Genomic DNA, 16164 nt, shown 5'->3' on the forward strand with positions numbered 1-16164 from the left:
ATAATTATTTTATTTTTCAAAATAATAAGATAAATTGTATACAAACTAATTTTAAAACAGTTCAATTAGAAAAACATCAAAAGTATGGGCACAGTTCAATACTTGGCAGTATATACCAATACGGCTGAACATCTTGCTAATCTCAAATGATTTTCATTAATTATAAAACATAGCTTTAATTTCTTCTGGGTTTGTATGAGCTTGTCCAGCCTCATCTTGCATTGGTTCAATGTACTCCCAAGTAATGGGAGAAGTATTTAAAACCTCTGGATTTCTCTCTTTAATTCAATGTAGTATAGTTCTAATCTTGCCCCTATGTCCTGTATAAGCTGAATTTTGACAGCAGCTGTAGATGTTTGAACAGTAATATCACCGGGATTTGAATAAGCTGCTCTCAATTAAATTCTAGTTTTCCTTGAAGAAAATCCCCTTTTTTTTGTTTTGGTTGGCTAGATCAGAAAAAAGTAGTACGTTTAAAAATAGCCTCCCACCATTCTCTATAAGATTCCCTTTCTTTATGTTTGGGAATATAGTTCTAGAAGCCAACCGATGCAACGACACGAGGACTTGTACGATGTGAAGTGTTAAGCTTGAAAAAGGCATCTTATAATCAACTACATAAGGACTTCTAAGATGTGAAGTGTTAAGCTTGAAAAAGGCATCTTATGATCAACTACACTTGCCTTCTCCCTAGAAATAACACTAGTTAACTTTCATGGGCACCGAGTAGTATGTCAGGTTTCTTATCAACTCCCAATCTGCAATTAGTCTAAATGTAACAATCATGATTATGGCTAGATTTTGATTTTGATTTGAATTAATAGAATTTATAATTCTGATGCTCTTTAACATGATAGTCATTTATCAAATTCTTCACTGCTTAACTTTAAATGATTAGACTAGCTGCGATTTGTATAATGTTCTACCATATTAAAATCACCTCTCTATAAACCAATCAGCTTGAGGTAGATTCTTCGGGAAATAGCTATACAGCCACATAAAAAGCAAGTGGTATAAGAGGAAAAAGGCACATCGTAATATGTGCACCTTGTATAACTTGCTCTTTATATGACTGCATAGTCACTTCTGATTCTTAGTCATCCATTCCCATAACTCACATCTCTCTTTTTCAATGCTAGGAGCATAAAATAAACAGAAACCAATAGATTGTCCATTGATAAATGAGTGGATCCACACAATTTTGTTAAGGATCCTCCCCCTTTTTAATGTCAAACCTGTTAACCCAAGGAGCTAAACCAAGAACAACACCCCTTCCTTCTTTATACGACGTATGAAAGAGAAAAGCATCTCTCCATACGTTGGATAGGGAAGAACCAAGACGAGGACCATTGAGTTTTAACTTTTTCAAAAGACAGAACATCAGGTTTTCATTTGACTATAGCCTCCTTAACCTCATATGTGCAGTGAGGGAGAGGAATCCCATTCCAAGCAAAATTTTAATACTTCATGATTAAATAGAGTTAGGAAGATCCTCATGTGGTAAAACACCAAAATGATTAGCAATTGTAATAGATATTTCAGATTGTCTATTGTCTTTTGGAGGAGACCTTGATCTTTGTCTCACTACAATGATAGAGTTCCTTGTCTTACAAAAGGTGATGAATATCTTGGTCTTGTAGAAGGTGATGGAGTAGCACTATCAATATTTTTCATAGTATGATGGGTTGATGATGAGGGGGAGTATGAGGAGTATCTCCATTAAGAGGTTCAAAGGACCTTAAAGGTTCCTTCTTTTTACTAATCATCCTCTAATTATATGCCATAATGACATCTTTATAAGAGGGTTTTATCACTGCTATTAATATTTTGATTTGGATTTGAAATGAACTTAAAAAAATGTCAACAAGTCAAGAAGTTCAACAACCTTTGAACTTTGTGACACATAACATTGAGTTGGAAACACTTGCAAACTAAGACATTTCAGGTCATAAGCATTTGGGGGACACATGGAATGGTAGGGGTGATACTAGGAAACAATTAGGAAAGAAATTGATAAAAGGGGAAGTCCATTAAGTATTTATTTTATTGTTTAAATATGATAGACCAAATAGGTCTAAAATGCAACAAAGGGGTCAAAGCAAGTGTGATAAAAGGTAGAAGGATACAAAATTAAGAGGTGAAGGCAAGATGGAAGAAGTTTGTCAAAACCTTGCATGATGGATTGGAATAGATGTGGGAAATACATTTAAAAATAGGTAGTGTAGGAAGCCTAGATCCAAAGGTACAAAGGAATTATGCAAAGAGGGAAGCTAGAAAGTTTATAGGAACCAAGAGTAGAGAAGGGTTGTATGTTAGGATAAAGAAGGGAATGGAAGAAGTTTGGAAATGAACTTTGAAAGTTTGCAAAGGGGAATAAAGAGAAAGGTTAAAGGTTGTGATCTAGCTAGAGGTTAAGGTTAGGAGATGGAAAAGGATTGGAAGAATTTCATATGACCTTTGCAAGTCCACAAAGGGAGATGGAATGGAAGATTGCACAGTTACATAAAAGGATGGGAGATTGTGACATTGAGACATAAAAGTTGAAGTCTAAAAACCTTACGAAGGGCGGAAAAAAAGGAAAATGAAGGAACAAAAGGGCTTGATAGACTTAGCAATGTCATATTTTGCAATTATTTGATTCAAGGATGTTTGTACATAATCTTTTCCAGCTACCCTTCTCTTCTCTATTCTTAAAGGAAAATAGATTTATCACTATCACTCATCTCTTAACTCATAAACCTCTCTCCCTTCAAACTCTCTCCTTCCACAATCTTCACCATGTGAACAATCTTCTACCTCTGATACCATTTGATGCAGACCGGATATGAGATATGCCCAATCAAGTAGCTACTCAACAAGTGTGTATTAAAATCCCCAAACAACCAAAAGCTCACTTAAAAAATTCAGTAGATTACACAATTACTTGTACTTATTAATAATAAATATAAATCTACAACATATAGAATAACCTATAATTTACAAAGATTATCCTTTATTTTTATGCTATGTACCCTTCCATATCAACAACACACTCCCTCTATGCTCATTTGCAATGATATTTATCTACAAATTCAAACTAAATAACTCTCATGTGCATTCAAACTATGTATTTCTATATTCCTCACTTTACTATGCATTCATCCTCTCTTACTTTCACTTTTCCAATTCTTGGTGTCTCTTCTCTTGCCCATGTACTTTGCAATCATTTTTTCTCACACTATCCCTTATCACATTCTTTTCTAGGTTACCCTTCCATTTCCTTCACTAATGTGCACTCTCTCCTCTATGCAACTTCAAATCCTATCTTTTATTTACAATTTTCATATTTCTTAGTTTACATTCAAGAGGCCTAATAGATAGATCATTTATATGGATAAGATTTGAATCAATAGTCAAAGGCATATTCATTTTTAAATATCATTTATGAGAATAAAAGGTTGAATATATGATTGTGGAATTAATCTTATATATATTTTTTAAAACAATCTAGTTTATATTCTATCATTATACTTCCAACATATCCAAGATAAAGTGATTTGAATTTGTAATTCAAAAATTATGATCAAAACAGTAAACAATTATTATTATTTTGATTGATCACAATAAACAATTATTTATCAACCATTGAAATCAATGAAATAATTTTACTCTTTGTGGAAACTTTAAATTAAATTAATTAGACCATATTATTATTTAACATTGAAAAAAATTAGATGATAGGATCTCATGTGGACTTCCAAGTCCAAAAAATGTCTTATGCCATGAAATAGATTTTAACCACCTTTAAAATAATATTACAAATTATTATTTAACATTGAAAAAAATTAGATGATAGGATCTCATGTGGACTTCCAAGTCCAAAAAATGTCTTATGCCATGAAATAGATTTTAACCACCTTTAAAATAATATTACAAACTATGGACAAGTGTTTATAACATTTTTAAAACTTTTTTAATTTATAATCGGCCAAATAATAGTTTGCATTACTACATAGTTTTTTTTTCACTGCAGTGGCTTTGACATATGTATTTTATATATCTTAAATGTCCACATTTAGTAATTGTTAGTGTTTTTTTTTTTTTCATTTTTTTTTTTTTTTGTTTTAATGCATCTTCCATATTCTCTAAAATGTCTATTTTTCTTTTTTTCTTGTGACTCTTGTCATATTGTCTTTTTACATGAAATTCATTCTTTGTATGTGAATATCTCATGAAAAATCTTAAGTTCATGTTTTTTATTTGTCTTATTCATACAAACTTATTCAATCATATAAAAACAATTTTTTTCTCTTATTCATGCAACCTTATTCCATTACATAAATACAATATTTTTCTCTCATTTTTTATTGGTTCTGTCTCTTTCTTTTGATCTCATAAACTTTTTCTTTTGTTTTTTTCAAAATTAACTTTTAAGATTGAATAACACTTGTTTTGAAAAAAAACAATTAGAGTTTGGGAAAATTAAAGTTTAAGAATTATATTTCAAAAAATATTTTGAAAACAAATGTAGTTAGACTTTTTAAAAAGTTTTTAAATATCGATATTTAATAATTAAAATATTAGATTTGAAATTAAAATTTATTTTATTTTTAATATATAATTAATAAAGATTCAATAAGGATATTTAATAAATTTTCTCTTCCTTGATTTCATACTTTGTTAAATATCTTTTCTTCAAATTATGGAGGTTGTTTAATTTATATGGTCTCCTAATTTTGATAGAATTGTTGAAGTTTGAAATATTGCATTTCAATAATTATAAGAGTTAGATATTTTGGTTTCTTATTTTTTTTCTATTTATATAAGATGTTACCAAAGTCTTTTTATCTCATTGAACTACTTAATTTATAATATTTCAAAATATTTTATAATTTGATATATACTTGACTGATTTGTTTTTTATTAGTAAAACAACTTTAACTAGGGCTTTGACCCTTAACATAGTAAAAAACTATCAACCAAAAACAAGCAACGCCAAAAAAACATGATGTTGGCAACAAAAACAAATGCCTAAAAAGGTAGTAAGAAATAGAACACAATCAGACAGGCAAAATAAAGCCTTGTCAAAATGGAGAATACCCAAAACCCCGATCACGATCACGAAGGGGGAGAGACACCCAAACTTCGACAAAGAGGGGTTTGGGGAAGGGGAGAAGACTTCCCCTTCCACCTGCAAGCAACCACTGTCCAAGTGATGTTGTCATTAGGACCATCAAAAGAGAGATCAAACAGAAGGGACTCAATAGGGTTACAGTCAATGGTGTCAACAGAGTGCTGCAACAAAACAACAAGAGGCTGCTTTAGAACAAAAACAGGTTGTAACAAAACAACACTAAAAGTAGGTCCAGTAGGAGTAGATCATGGTTGCAGAAAAAGGGAATTTGTAGTGGGAACCTCAGGAAATGATGCCACAAAGGGAGGATCAATAGGAGCATCTGTAGTCGTGAGGGCACGACTTCGTCTTGAAAGGAGATATCATCCTCATGAGAGGAGCCAGGGGAAGTCAAGTTAGGAGCATTGACTATTAAATGATCAACAATAGCATTCTTCCACCAAGTAGCAACACCTTTGTGGCACGAAATAGAGAAGTTCAAAGCAAGATGACCCATAGAGAAGCATCTCTAAATATTCTTGACTTTTGTTCAAAATTGAAATCCATCAATTAAATAATTCTTCATTTGAATGAACTCTTTAATTTTTATATAGATAATGGACATAGTAAATGTACCTTTACAAATTACAATAAAATATTGATATTACATTTACTGCTTATACAAGCTTATATTATATTCAATGCATGATTCACTCTCATTTTAGAATTATGATTGCATGCCATTCAAAAGTTTATTTATTATTTGAATGGCTATAAATTGTAATTAGAATATGCACTAATATGACTTATATCTTGATATTCAAATGCCCCAACTTCTATTATCTTATCCATCACCCAAACTCTTATTAAATATACTTTGAATCTAATTATTCTATATCAAATTTTTAAGGTGCAATAAAAGCATTATGCTTTGTAATATTTTTTCTAATTAATTTTATTATAATAAATTTTACATTACAAATTTTTTATTAAAATTTGGTATTTTATCAATGTTTTGTATAGTTTTTACTTAAGTATGTTGATGTTCTTTGTATTGTATGTATATAGTCTTATGTATAGAGTGTTTTAAACTCATGGAAGAAAGCTGGATGTATGCTATGATAGGGAAGGATTTGGTGGAGCTTGGTTTGATGGAAGTGTATTCAAGTTACACAATGTGAGAACTAGTGATGTGAAACTAAGTTTCTTGATTAAATATGACAAGTTTGTGAGTGGTGATAAGGAAGGTGGGGTATTGGTGGAGTTAGTGTGTTAGTACTATAAGACTGTTGCCTCTTCCTATGCAACTAGCCATCAATTGCTTAACTAGGGGGACAATTAAAACATATAATAATAATTGTTGGCAGAGTGACACCATCTTCAAAACTAGAATCAAACTTGAGGACTAAGGAGCTTTTCTTAGTCTAATTTCCTAACGCCTTAATGATGAAAGCATATTTCCAATCACGTCTACAACCTTGACTCAACAATGTAAGAAAGGGAACAAGAGCTTGCCTCCCTCCCATGCTTTTATATCGCACAACTCTTTCATTTTAGAATTTTAGATGAGATAAAAAAAAAACTTATATGATTTGATTTATGTATTGCGTTGAGATTAATTTTGATGTCATTGTTGATGTGCAAGGATAAATGAATCTCATATGATTTGATCTTCATAACATGTTAATGATAATATTAGTGTTGTCATTATAAACTATTTTCAGAATTGGATGAGGGCCTAGCCACCTCTTTATTTTTATCATTTTATTTCTTAAATCTTATATTTAACTTTTAGCCATTCAATTGAAAAGAACAATACTAACCAATCATAATCGAATTTTATTTCTTATTAATCTTTTCAAATTTTAATTAAAATAAAAATATTAAAAAATATTTTAAGAAAATTAATATTATAATCAATCATTTTTATTATGTTAAAAAAATCACTATCTAAATAATATAAAATTCATTCATTCTTATTTTTAATCTGAATTTTCTCCTCTCTTGCGCATGTAATGCCTACCAAAATACCCTAGAGAAATATAACTAACTAACATGCTAACAATTTTTTTTTTATATCATCTAATAAAGCAACACATATAACCTAAATACTCAATTCTTATAACAACCATTTACCACATATGCACATAATCAATTTAACATAATCATAAGAGCACAATACGCAAGCGGAAATAATACAACTCATCAACTATCATTCCCTAGGGTATCTCAATGCTATTACTTATAATAACATTAAGAACATGGCATCATAAACACCATAAATCAATACATTCCAAATGTTACTTTCTTTCATTAACTTCCTACTATGGCATAGTAGAATATCCATGCATATATTTAATTACCATACAAATGCCTTTAACCCCATTAGGTTCATTTTAATAGCACCAATCCAAAGGTTCCCAATTCCCATCATCTCAATTACCAAAATACCACCATTATCCTAAACATTACATATCACATAGTTAATTCCTTTATGAATAAACCTCTACATTATCATAATTCTATTTACACAATCCATTTCAAGAAACAAGTACAATAAAGGAATATCTTTTTTGCATCTAAGCGCATAAACATTATTCCGTCTAAGGCTAAACCAATAATTCAATCAATCGCAACTCTAAATCCATATATATATATATCCATTAATTAACAATATCCAGGTTACAAAATTGAATTTGCAAGGGTTACCATTACATATCCTACTACAAGAGTCATGATCACAATCCTATTACATCATTTCCATTACATAAGATTTACAATGTCCTTTACATCAAGATACATGATACTCAAAATACAAATACAACTATCTTATGAATGTCACATAAATCATAATACATCAATCTGCTACACGAATCCATCCAAAGCTAAAGAGATAAAGAATCCACATCCACGTACAAAAACATCTAATGAAGAACATCCCAATGGAAGAAGGCATCAAACCACCCGACCATGTGGAACCAAAGGAACACCCCCCCTGTTAGGAGATGACACAAGGTTCCACACACACTCTAGACCTAGGTTGACACTTAACAACCAAAGAGATCTCAACAAGACAATAACCACAACTGGAACCATCACATGAACAAATAAACCAAATCACATCACATGGCTAAATTGAAAGCAATAAAACTCCCAGAGGCATATCATCAACCATGGCATAAGGAACAAGGACACATGCAGGGAAGAGTGTCATCACATGCTATCGTCACAAATAAGGGCATAATATATAAACATCGAGATCTCCACCCGCACCCCTGATAGACATGTGGAACTGTCTCAACCTATGAGAGAATCAAGGGAGTTCGGTTTACCATCTCCACGGTCTTCCCAAGCTCATCCCAAGTCTCCACTCAAGGGTTATGAGGTGGGGCACAAAATCCTTTAATTATCTTATTTAGGTGAGTCCTAATTACCAAACCCAACTAATTAATTATTATGGTTATCACTTGATTAAAATCAAGAAAACTTCCAATGTGAACTTCTGGTGGTCTAGACTTCAAGCATCCTTACAAGGAACCTCTTGATAGACTATTCTCTCATGACCCCACACATCACATGGAAGCCCACTCCCCCTAACCATGTTCCAAGACCTTAGGGTAACACAACAATAATATCAACAAGGAGGCTCAATAAAACATCATCAAATATCCACATGCATAAATGCAATAAAATGATAGCCGAAATGCCATAATGCCAACATATAAATCAAAAGCCTCGTCAATAATCAAAACATAAATAAACAAGAGTAAGGAATAAAATTCCTTTTACTCAGCCATGAATAATAACAATCCTTAACAACGAGGCACAAACCTCTCGCTGGAGCCTAAACAGTATAAACCTCCACAACAAGGAATAACCATCTTGCTAGAGCTATTCCAACATATACACATCCCTTGACAGCAAGGTACAAACCATCTTGCAGGAGCCAAGAACATAGTAAAACAACCACATCTGAAGAATATACAAAACTAGAAATCACAGGGGTGTCAGAAATAGCCTTTAGTATGAAGAACATAATACAGAAAGTCAAAATGAACCAAAACAGTAAAGCGAGACAAAATAGCGCTTTTGTAAATCGGGACAACGCCTTCACAAAATAATTCAGCGCATAAGAAACCTAGATCAACACATACACTAAATAGTTTAGCGCTAATAGGCCATTTTGCAACGCCTTCACCTGATACAGTGCCACTTTTACTTGGAGATTTGACACATATGAAATGTGAACTAGTGCTTATACCAAATACAACAGTGCATACATATTAAAGAATGATGCATACATATAAAACAATAGCGTATACACAGTTTTAGTGCCTTCGTCAATAAGTTTAGTGTTTTTACTAGTTCGACTTAGAAAACGGAGTATAAAATTATGATAAGTCCGGAAACACAATTAATCCATCATGTGATACCGAAAAAATGTCTAATAGAGACACAATAGACAAGTACATAATCTGACGTCCAACACATAAAATAATTAGACCTAAGCATAACAATTGATGCATTATCAATACATGGACAACTCCTGGAGACACACATAAATCATCTCCCATTTGTAGGAAGAAGAGCTAGACTCGAGAGATATGATACTGACATCTCCTAAACAAGAGAACAATCTCAACATCTACATCCTCAAAGCAAGGAGAAAATCATAATACCCGAGACTCCAAAAAAATCACATCCAATACATAACAGTGCGCAAGGAGAGCATGGTAAAAACACTCGCGGAAAATCCAAAAACTTAGCCATTGAAATGCAATAATTTTCCAACACTATCATGACTAAAAAACTTTATTATAACCTACAACAATATAGAATTTTCCAAATTCCTCCCACAGACAATCTTTCTGTACACACGAGAAAACAATCTTTTCGGAAACCAAAATGCAAAGAGTAAAAGATTCAACCAACCTAGAAAACTAGAAGTTATGGCAATGTAATTTGAAGAAGAGAAACTCCAAATCTAGGTCCAGCTAATTCAACCAAGCTCCAAACAATTCAAAAATCTCCAATATGTAGAAAATTACTCACAAAAGCTGACCCCTAGGAAATCACAGAGAGCCGAATAAATAGAATTTCATTCAAAAACCATAGGATAAGTCGGCCAATCAAAATAATTTATAAAATAGTATTTTATACCTACCATGCATAAAACCAAGGTAAGAAATATAAAATAATATTATTTACTTACCCCAAATCTCTCAACCAATAGTAAAATAGGGTAGGTAGGTTATATAATATTAATTAACCCAAATGGTAACAAATGAAATCTAATAGTATAAATAACCAATAATTAAATTAAACTATGAGCACAATAAAATATAAAAGCCCAATAGATAAAATAAATCAAAGACAATATAAATAAATGCCATAATTAAATATAAACCATAAGTAACAACATTAGAAATAATAATTAAACAATAAATAATAAATATCCAAATAAACATTAAATCAATAAATAAATATTAAAATACCAATTAAATATAAATAAATAAATCAAGGCTTAATAAACATTAATCAAAGTAACATAATAAATATTAATAAATCACCCGATAATAGTTAAATATCAAAACTATACATTATTTTAATTTAACATTAATAAAATATATGAATCAATATTAATTAATTAAATAATCGAATACTCACGATGCCACAAGGCAACCCAACATAGAGTCGAACATCACAACACAAGACTCTAACCATCGATTCAAGCCAAGACACTGACTGATAAGGATACCAACTTAAGCCTAGAGTGTGTAGAAGGAACTCATGCCATCTTCGATCAACTTGCCATTGGGATAGAGACACGCTCAGACTTGTGAGACTAGGTGGAGTCGATGTCTAGTACCTGCAATCTTGCAACCACCAATATCCACAAAACAACATATACAATATCAAATATAATAAATGATTAGGCAAGTGAGAGAGAATCACAACATCATATCATGCTTGCAATGAGTGATATGACATTGTCTCTATCACAAATACAATAGTATGATAGTCACGACAATCATAGAATCAACTCCTACAATATAATCATGGAGTGGGGTTAGCATTATCAAGATGCCATCATAATCTCATAAGCAATATAGTCCATCCATGAATAACGAGTGCATATAAATCATCAAATATAAATTCATCCATCATAATAGTCTAGGATATATCATCATCCACATAGATCATCATATATCAAATATCCATATGAAATGTCTAGCATCATTAATAAGCATTTGAGATATCAATAAAGTCATAAGTACTGGTCTAAACATCATCAAAGAGTCTAAATAAGTCTATAGATGCATAATCAAAAGATGAATCGGGGAGGGACACTATAGTGCACACTCTCTCCTCTATGCAATTTTTCGTTTCCTAAATTCTTGATAATGCTACACCTCATTATCTCACTCACACCTCTTCTCTCTTTTTTCTTTCTTTTTCATTTCCTGGTGCACACTCTTCCTCATTTTTTATATCTCATGCATTGGCTTTTGTCTTAGTCCCCCTATCTCCTTTCTCTTCATTACAATTTTGTTTTATACTTAGATAACAAGTTCCTAATGTTGTTTACAACACCACATGTATTTACATAGAGATTCTAAATATCAAAGTAAATATGTTTCAAGGGAGAAAAAGGGATACGATTTGACTCAACTATCAAAGGCATTTCCATTTTCAGTTATTATTTACGAGAATAAAAGGTTGAATATATGACTGTGGAGTCAATCTTATAATTTTTTTTTAGAACAACCTAGTTTAGATGCCATCACTATACTTCCAACGCATTCAAGATAAAGTGATTTGAATTTATAATTCAAAAATTATGATCAAAATAGTAGACAATTATTTATCAACCAATGGAATCAACGAAATAATTTTATTCTCTCTAATTTATAAGTTTCTAAACTTTGTCAAAAATATAAATTAAATTAATTAGTTTGTATTATTTTTTTTGCTCAGTAATAATTTATATATTTTATCGATATTCAAATTAAGGTCCACATAGTAAAGTTTAAACAACAACGGAATCCAAAAAAGCCAGCATCGTAAACAAAAATCACTCCCACCAAATGGCTTTAACTGACCATCTACCCACCCACCTAATTACATCCAAAATTACTGAACCCAGACAAAAGAAACCATCATACAAAACAAGGCACATCGCCCCTTCAAGGTAGAAAATGACAACTCACTGGACTTTCCTCTGGCGGTTGCCTCTCGCCACCATGGCTCTATTGTTCTCCAGCGACCTCACCGACCTTGGTCGCAAAATCCATCTTGGCTCCTGCTCAGCTTCCACCTTTGCCTGCGCTATGACATCTTCCAGTTCTTTGATCTCAACGTACAATTTGAGGGCATCCCAGCCCCTTATGGCCTCTTGAGAGTGGTAAAACCTGCACATGCCTTTCACCCACTGGAGGAATGGGAATAAAACCATATTACCACCCTGTACTCCGTCCTCTACACCTTCACAAGTATCAAAACCCCCTCCAGGTTCCATCCATTCCAGGAAGGAATCCAAACCTAGCAGATAATCTTCATGAATAATTGTCTACATTACCTTTTTCACCATTGTCGTGTCTTCACCCAATTCCAGCCCCCATGCCATAATAAGGGCATAAACGTCCATTCTGGTTTTAAAATAGAATTTGAGCTAGCTAAAACCCCCCCCAACCAAATAAGCTACACTCTGTGCAAGCAATTCATCATGAAATTTAAACAATTTATGTAGCTGGCCAATATTGACTTTGCCAAAAAATACAAAAAATCATCGCCTACTTCTTCGAGAGAAATTGGCCTCCATGAGTGCTTCGCAACCACAACCCTACTAAGTAAATTGGAGTTCAATACCTTCTCAGAGATTTGTTTCTGGAGTAAATGCCTTCATAACAACACTTCGAAGAAGATGGGAATGAAATAAATGTCTTCTCATGCAACAATAAAGGCATCAATAACAAGGCACCTCTCTATACTCGAGCATCGCCATTCGATCCTACCTTCTGACATCGTACACTTCATTCACGATATCATTAATATGACCATCTGCATCAACCTCCAGTCTGATAGTGTGAAAATCCTCCCACCTGAAGTCACCCACTTCAAAAAAGGTGAGAGCCCACTTAGATAAAGTGTCTGCTTCGACATTACTAATACGTTTAATATGACTTAATTGAACCTCCTCAAAATTTTCCAACCCTTCAAGGATGTTGTGGATCCAACCTTGTAAGTGCCATGCATCTATACCCTTCTTCATTAAAGCTAAGATGATAATTAAAGAGTCACCTTTGAAGTGCACTTTCCTAGCGCCAAGCATCTTGCACATCCTAATAGCAAGCAGAGCAACTGTTACTTCAACCAGATTATTTGAACCATTCCCCAATATTTGGGCCCCAATAGCCAAAGTATCCCCCTTCCAATTTCGCACTATAACTCCTGCCCCCAAAGGTTTCGGGTTCCCTTTAGAAGCCCCATCAAAATTCACTTTCAGCCAACCCTCCAACGGTCTTTCCCATTTCATAGACTCCTCAACATGGTTGGTTTGAACCCAATTAAGCCCCTTAACGGGATAATTAGTTTGTATTATTGTTTATATGCAATGAAGCTAATTTTTATTAGATGATAAAGATTTCAAATGGACATGCAACTCCAAAAAATTTCTCATGCCATGAAATAGATTTTAACTGGATTTGAAAAATATTGCAAACTATGGACAAGTGTTTGATTGATATTTTGAGTAAGAAATGCATTAAATGCAAGAGAAAGGGACATGATTTCATACAACTTGATATTCTAGGTGAACATAATAATAGGTGCAGTTAAAGATATTGACATAAAATATTTTTGACATGAAAGCCACATAATTTCGAGGAAAAGCATGCCTTTGATAGGATCTTTTGAGTGCATATAATAAATATATTTATAGATGTTAACCTTCTTTTTATAGTATTGTTTACCCAATATTAAAATTATAAAATCTATCTACCTAACCCTTTTCACGTCTCCCACAAGTTAGAGTTTATATTTAATTATTTTACAATTAAAGTTTTATTGAGATTATTTTTTGGCTTGGTAGTTTTATTGAGTTTTTTTTTTTGATAGGTAATGGGCCGAAGCTGATAAGGTGTACATACCCTACCCCCTTATGGGATTTGAACTTGTGACCTCTCTTTCAAGAGCACAAGATCTCCACCACTAGGCCAACTCAGCTTGTGCGGTTTTATTGAGATTTTAATAGTGCAACAAATATAACAAATAATAGTTTGTTAAATTTAATTAATTGTAATGTCTTTTCTTTAATAATTGAGAATATATAAATATAATAGTGAAGGGATTCAAAGATATTGGCGTACAATATTTTGACATGAAAGTCACATGATATTAAGAAGACTTGTGCATTTTTTTATAATATGTTTATAACTTTCCACCATTTTTTTTATATCATTTTCCATCCAATATTAATTATAAAATCCACCATCCTAACTCTTGTCATGTCTTCCACCACCTAGACTTCAATTAAATACATATTAAATTTAATTATTTTGTAGCTAAAAGTTTACTTAGATTTTTACAATACCACAAATATAACAAAAAATAGTTTGTCAAATTCAAAAAATGTAATGTTTTTTTTTCTTTCCATTTCCAAATTAGAATATATATTGCAACCATAAATATTTGAAGATCTAATTTAGTATCCATTTTGTACAAACAAATGTAAATTTGTGTAGTTAGAGGATAATAGACATGCTATTGTCTATGTATTAGGATTTAAAGATTGCCAGTGCCCGTTTTGTTTTGTTTCATATGTTTTTTGTATTAAGATTTAAAGACTAAGTATTCTTCTTTGTTTTGTTTCATCGATTCTCTTCTTGTTGAAACTTATTAGTTTGCTTGCTTGTATAAATCTAGCATATGTTGGTATATGGCGACTGATCATGCAAGTACTGTACACTTGTTGGGCGGATGTGTCAGCTCGAAGTGCTTGAGTATTTGGGAGCCGAAGGATCCCCCCAAAATTATCATACGTGTACGAGAATACGAGTACAAGGAAAATATTATGTGAATATTCCTTTAGGGTTAGGGTTATTCTTTGTTAGCTGACTTTGTATGTTGTCCTAAAATTGCATGTTATAAGCGACTAGAATGCATAAGACATTGGAATTGTGTTGTACTGATTTATTGGATAATAAGAAAAAAATGGGCGACTGTGTTATGTGGATGTAGCCCATCTTGGGTGAACCGCATTAAATATCCGTGTTACTTTGTGTTGTGTTTTTCTTCATCTTTGCGTGTTTGTATCTGCATATAATTGTTAATTCGTTTTTGCTCTGGATTTTCCTAAACCCTAACAATTGGTATCAGAGCCGTGTATTTCTGTAAATTGGTAGGGACTTTCAAATTTGAGTGGGAGTAATGGAATAAAACAAATTCAAGGTCGAGAGGTTCAACGACTAGAATGATTAGTTATGGAAAATGCAGATGGAGGATTACTTGTATCCGTAGTGTTGTAAAATTGTGACCCTAGCAATTTTCGACTGCATTAGGGTCCTCACATACGTGAACTTGATTCCTCTAGCTCGATCGGAGACCAGAGACTGCTTGGCTTGCGAAAACAACTTCTTCCTTGGCCTTCGTATAAATCTGTCCGCACTCTGCCCTGGAGAAAGGGGTAGGATAGGGGTGTGGCACCCCTGTCCCTGCCCTATTTTGGGGCAGGATCTTCCTAGAGCATGCATTGTGGGTTGTGCGGTGAGCGGGAAAACTCTCCCGATGTTGACTCGTGACGAAAATCAAATCCACTAACATGTATTTAAGGGGCATTCATCCTCTCATTTGCATAAGTTTAAGTTGGATAAGATTGGAGTATGCACAAGCGATCAAGCATTCAAGAGCATTCAAACATTCTTTTCCAGTATTGAGCATTCTCAAGTTTCCTTCAAGGCTAGGTGTAGCATTCAAGTCAAGGATTCAACCATTGATGAGGAGGTTGATTTCAACATTCAATTAGCACACAAGCATTTCTATTAACATTGCTACTATAATCTCCCTTGAGGCGA

At 32.8% G+C, this 16164-nt stretch overlaps 1 protein-coding gene across 1 annotated transcript; it reads right to left on the reverse strand.

Moving 5' to 3' along the window:
* Window positions 1–13103: 13103 nt before the first annotated feature.
* LOC131047458 (uncharacterized) lies at window positions 13104–13628 on the reverse strand. Its single transcript, XM_057981355.2, has one exon. The coding sequence runs from the start codon at window positions 13626–13628 to the stop codon at window positions 13104–13106; it is 525 nt and encodes a 174-aa protein (XP_057837338.2).
* Window positions 13629–16164: the final 2536 nt, after the last annotated feature.

Source organism: Cryptomeria japonica, chromosome 7, assembly GCF_030272615.1.
Source record: "Cryptomeria japonica chromosome 7, Sugi_1.0, whole genome shotgun sequence".
In the NCBI taxonomy this organism is placed as follows: domain Eukaryota; kingdom Viridiplantae; phylum Streptophyta; class Pinopsida; order Cupressales; family Cupressaceae; genus Cryptomeria; species Cryptomeria japonica.

Coding starts and splice junctions, on each gene's coding strand:
- LOC131047458 (XM_057981355.2), bottom strand. CDS start 13,628: ATGAAATGGGAAAGACCGTTGGAGGGTTGGCTGAAAGTGAATTTTGAT.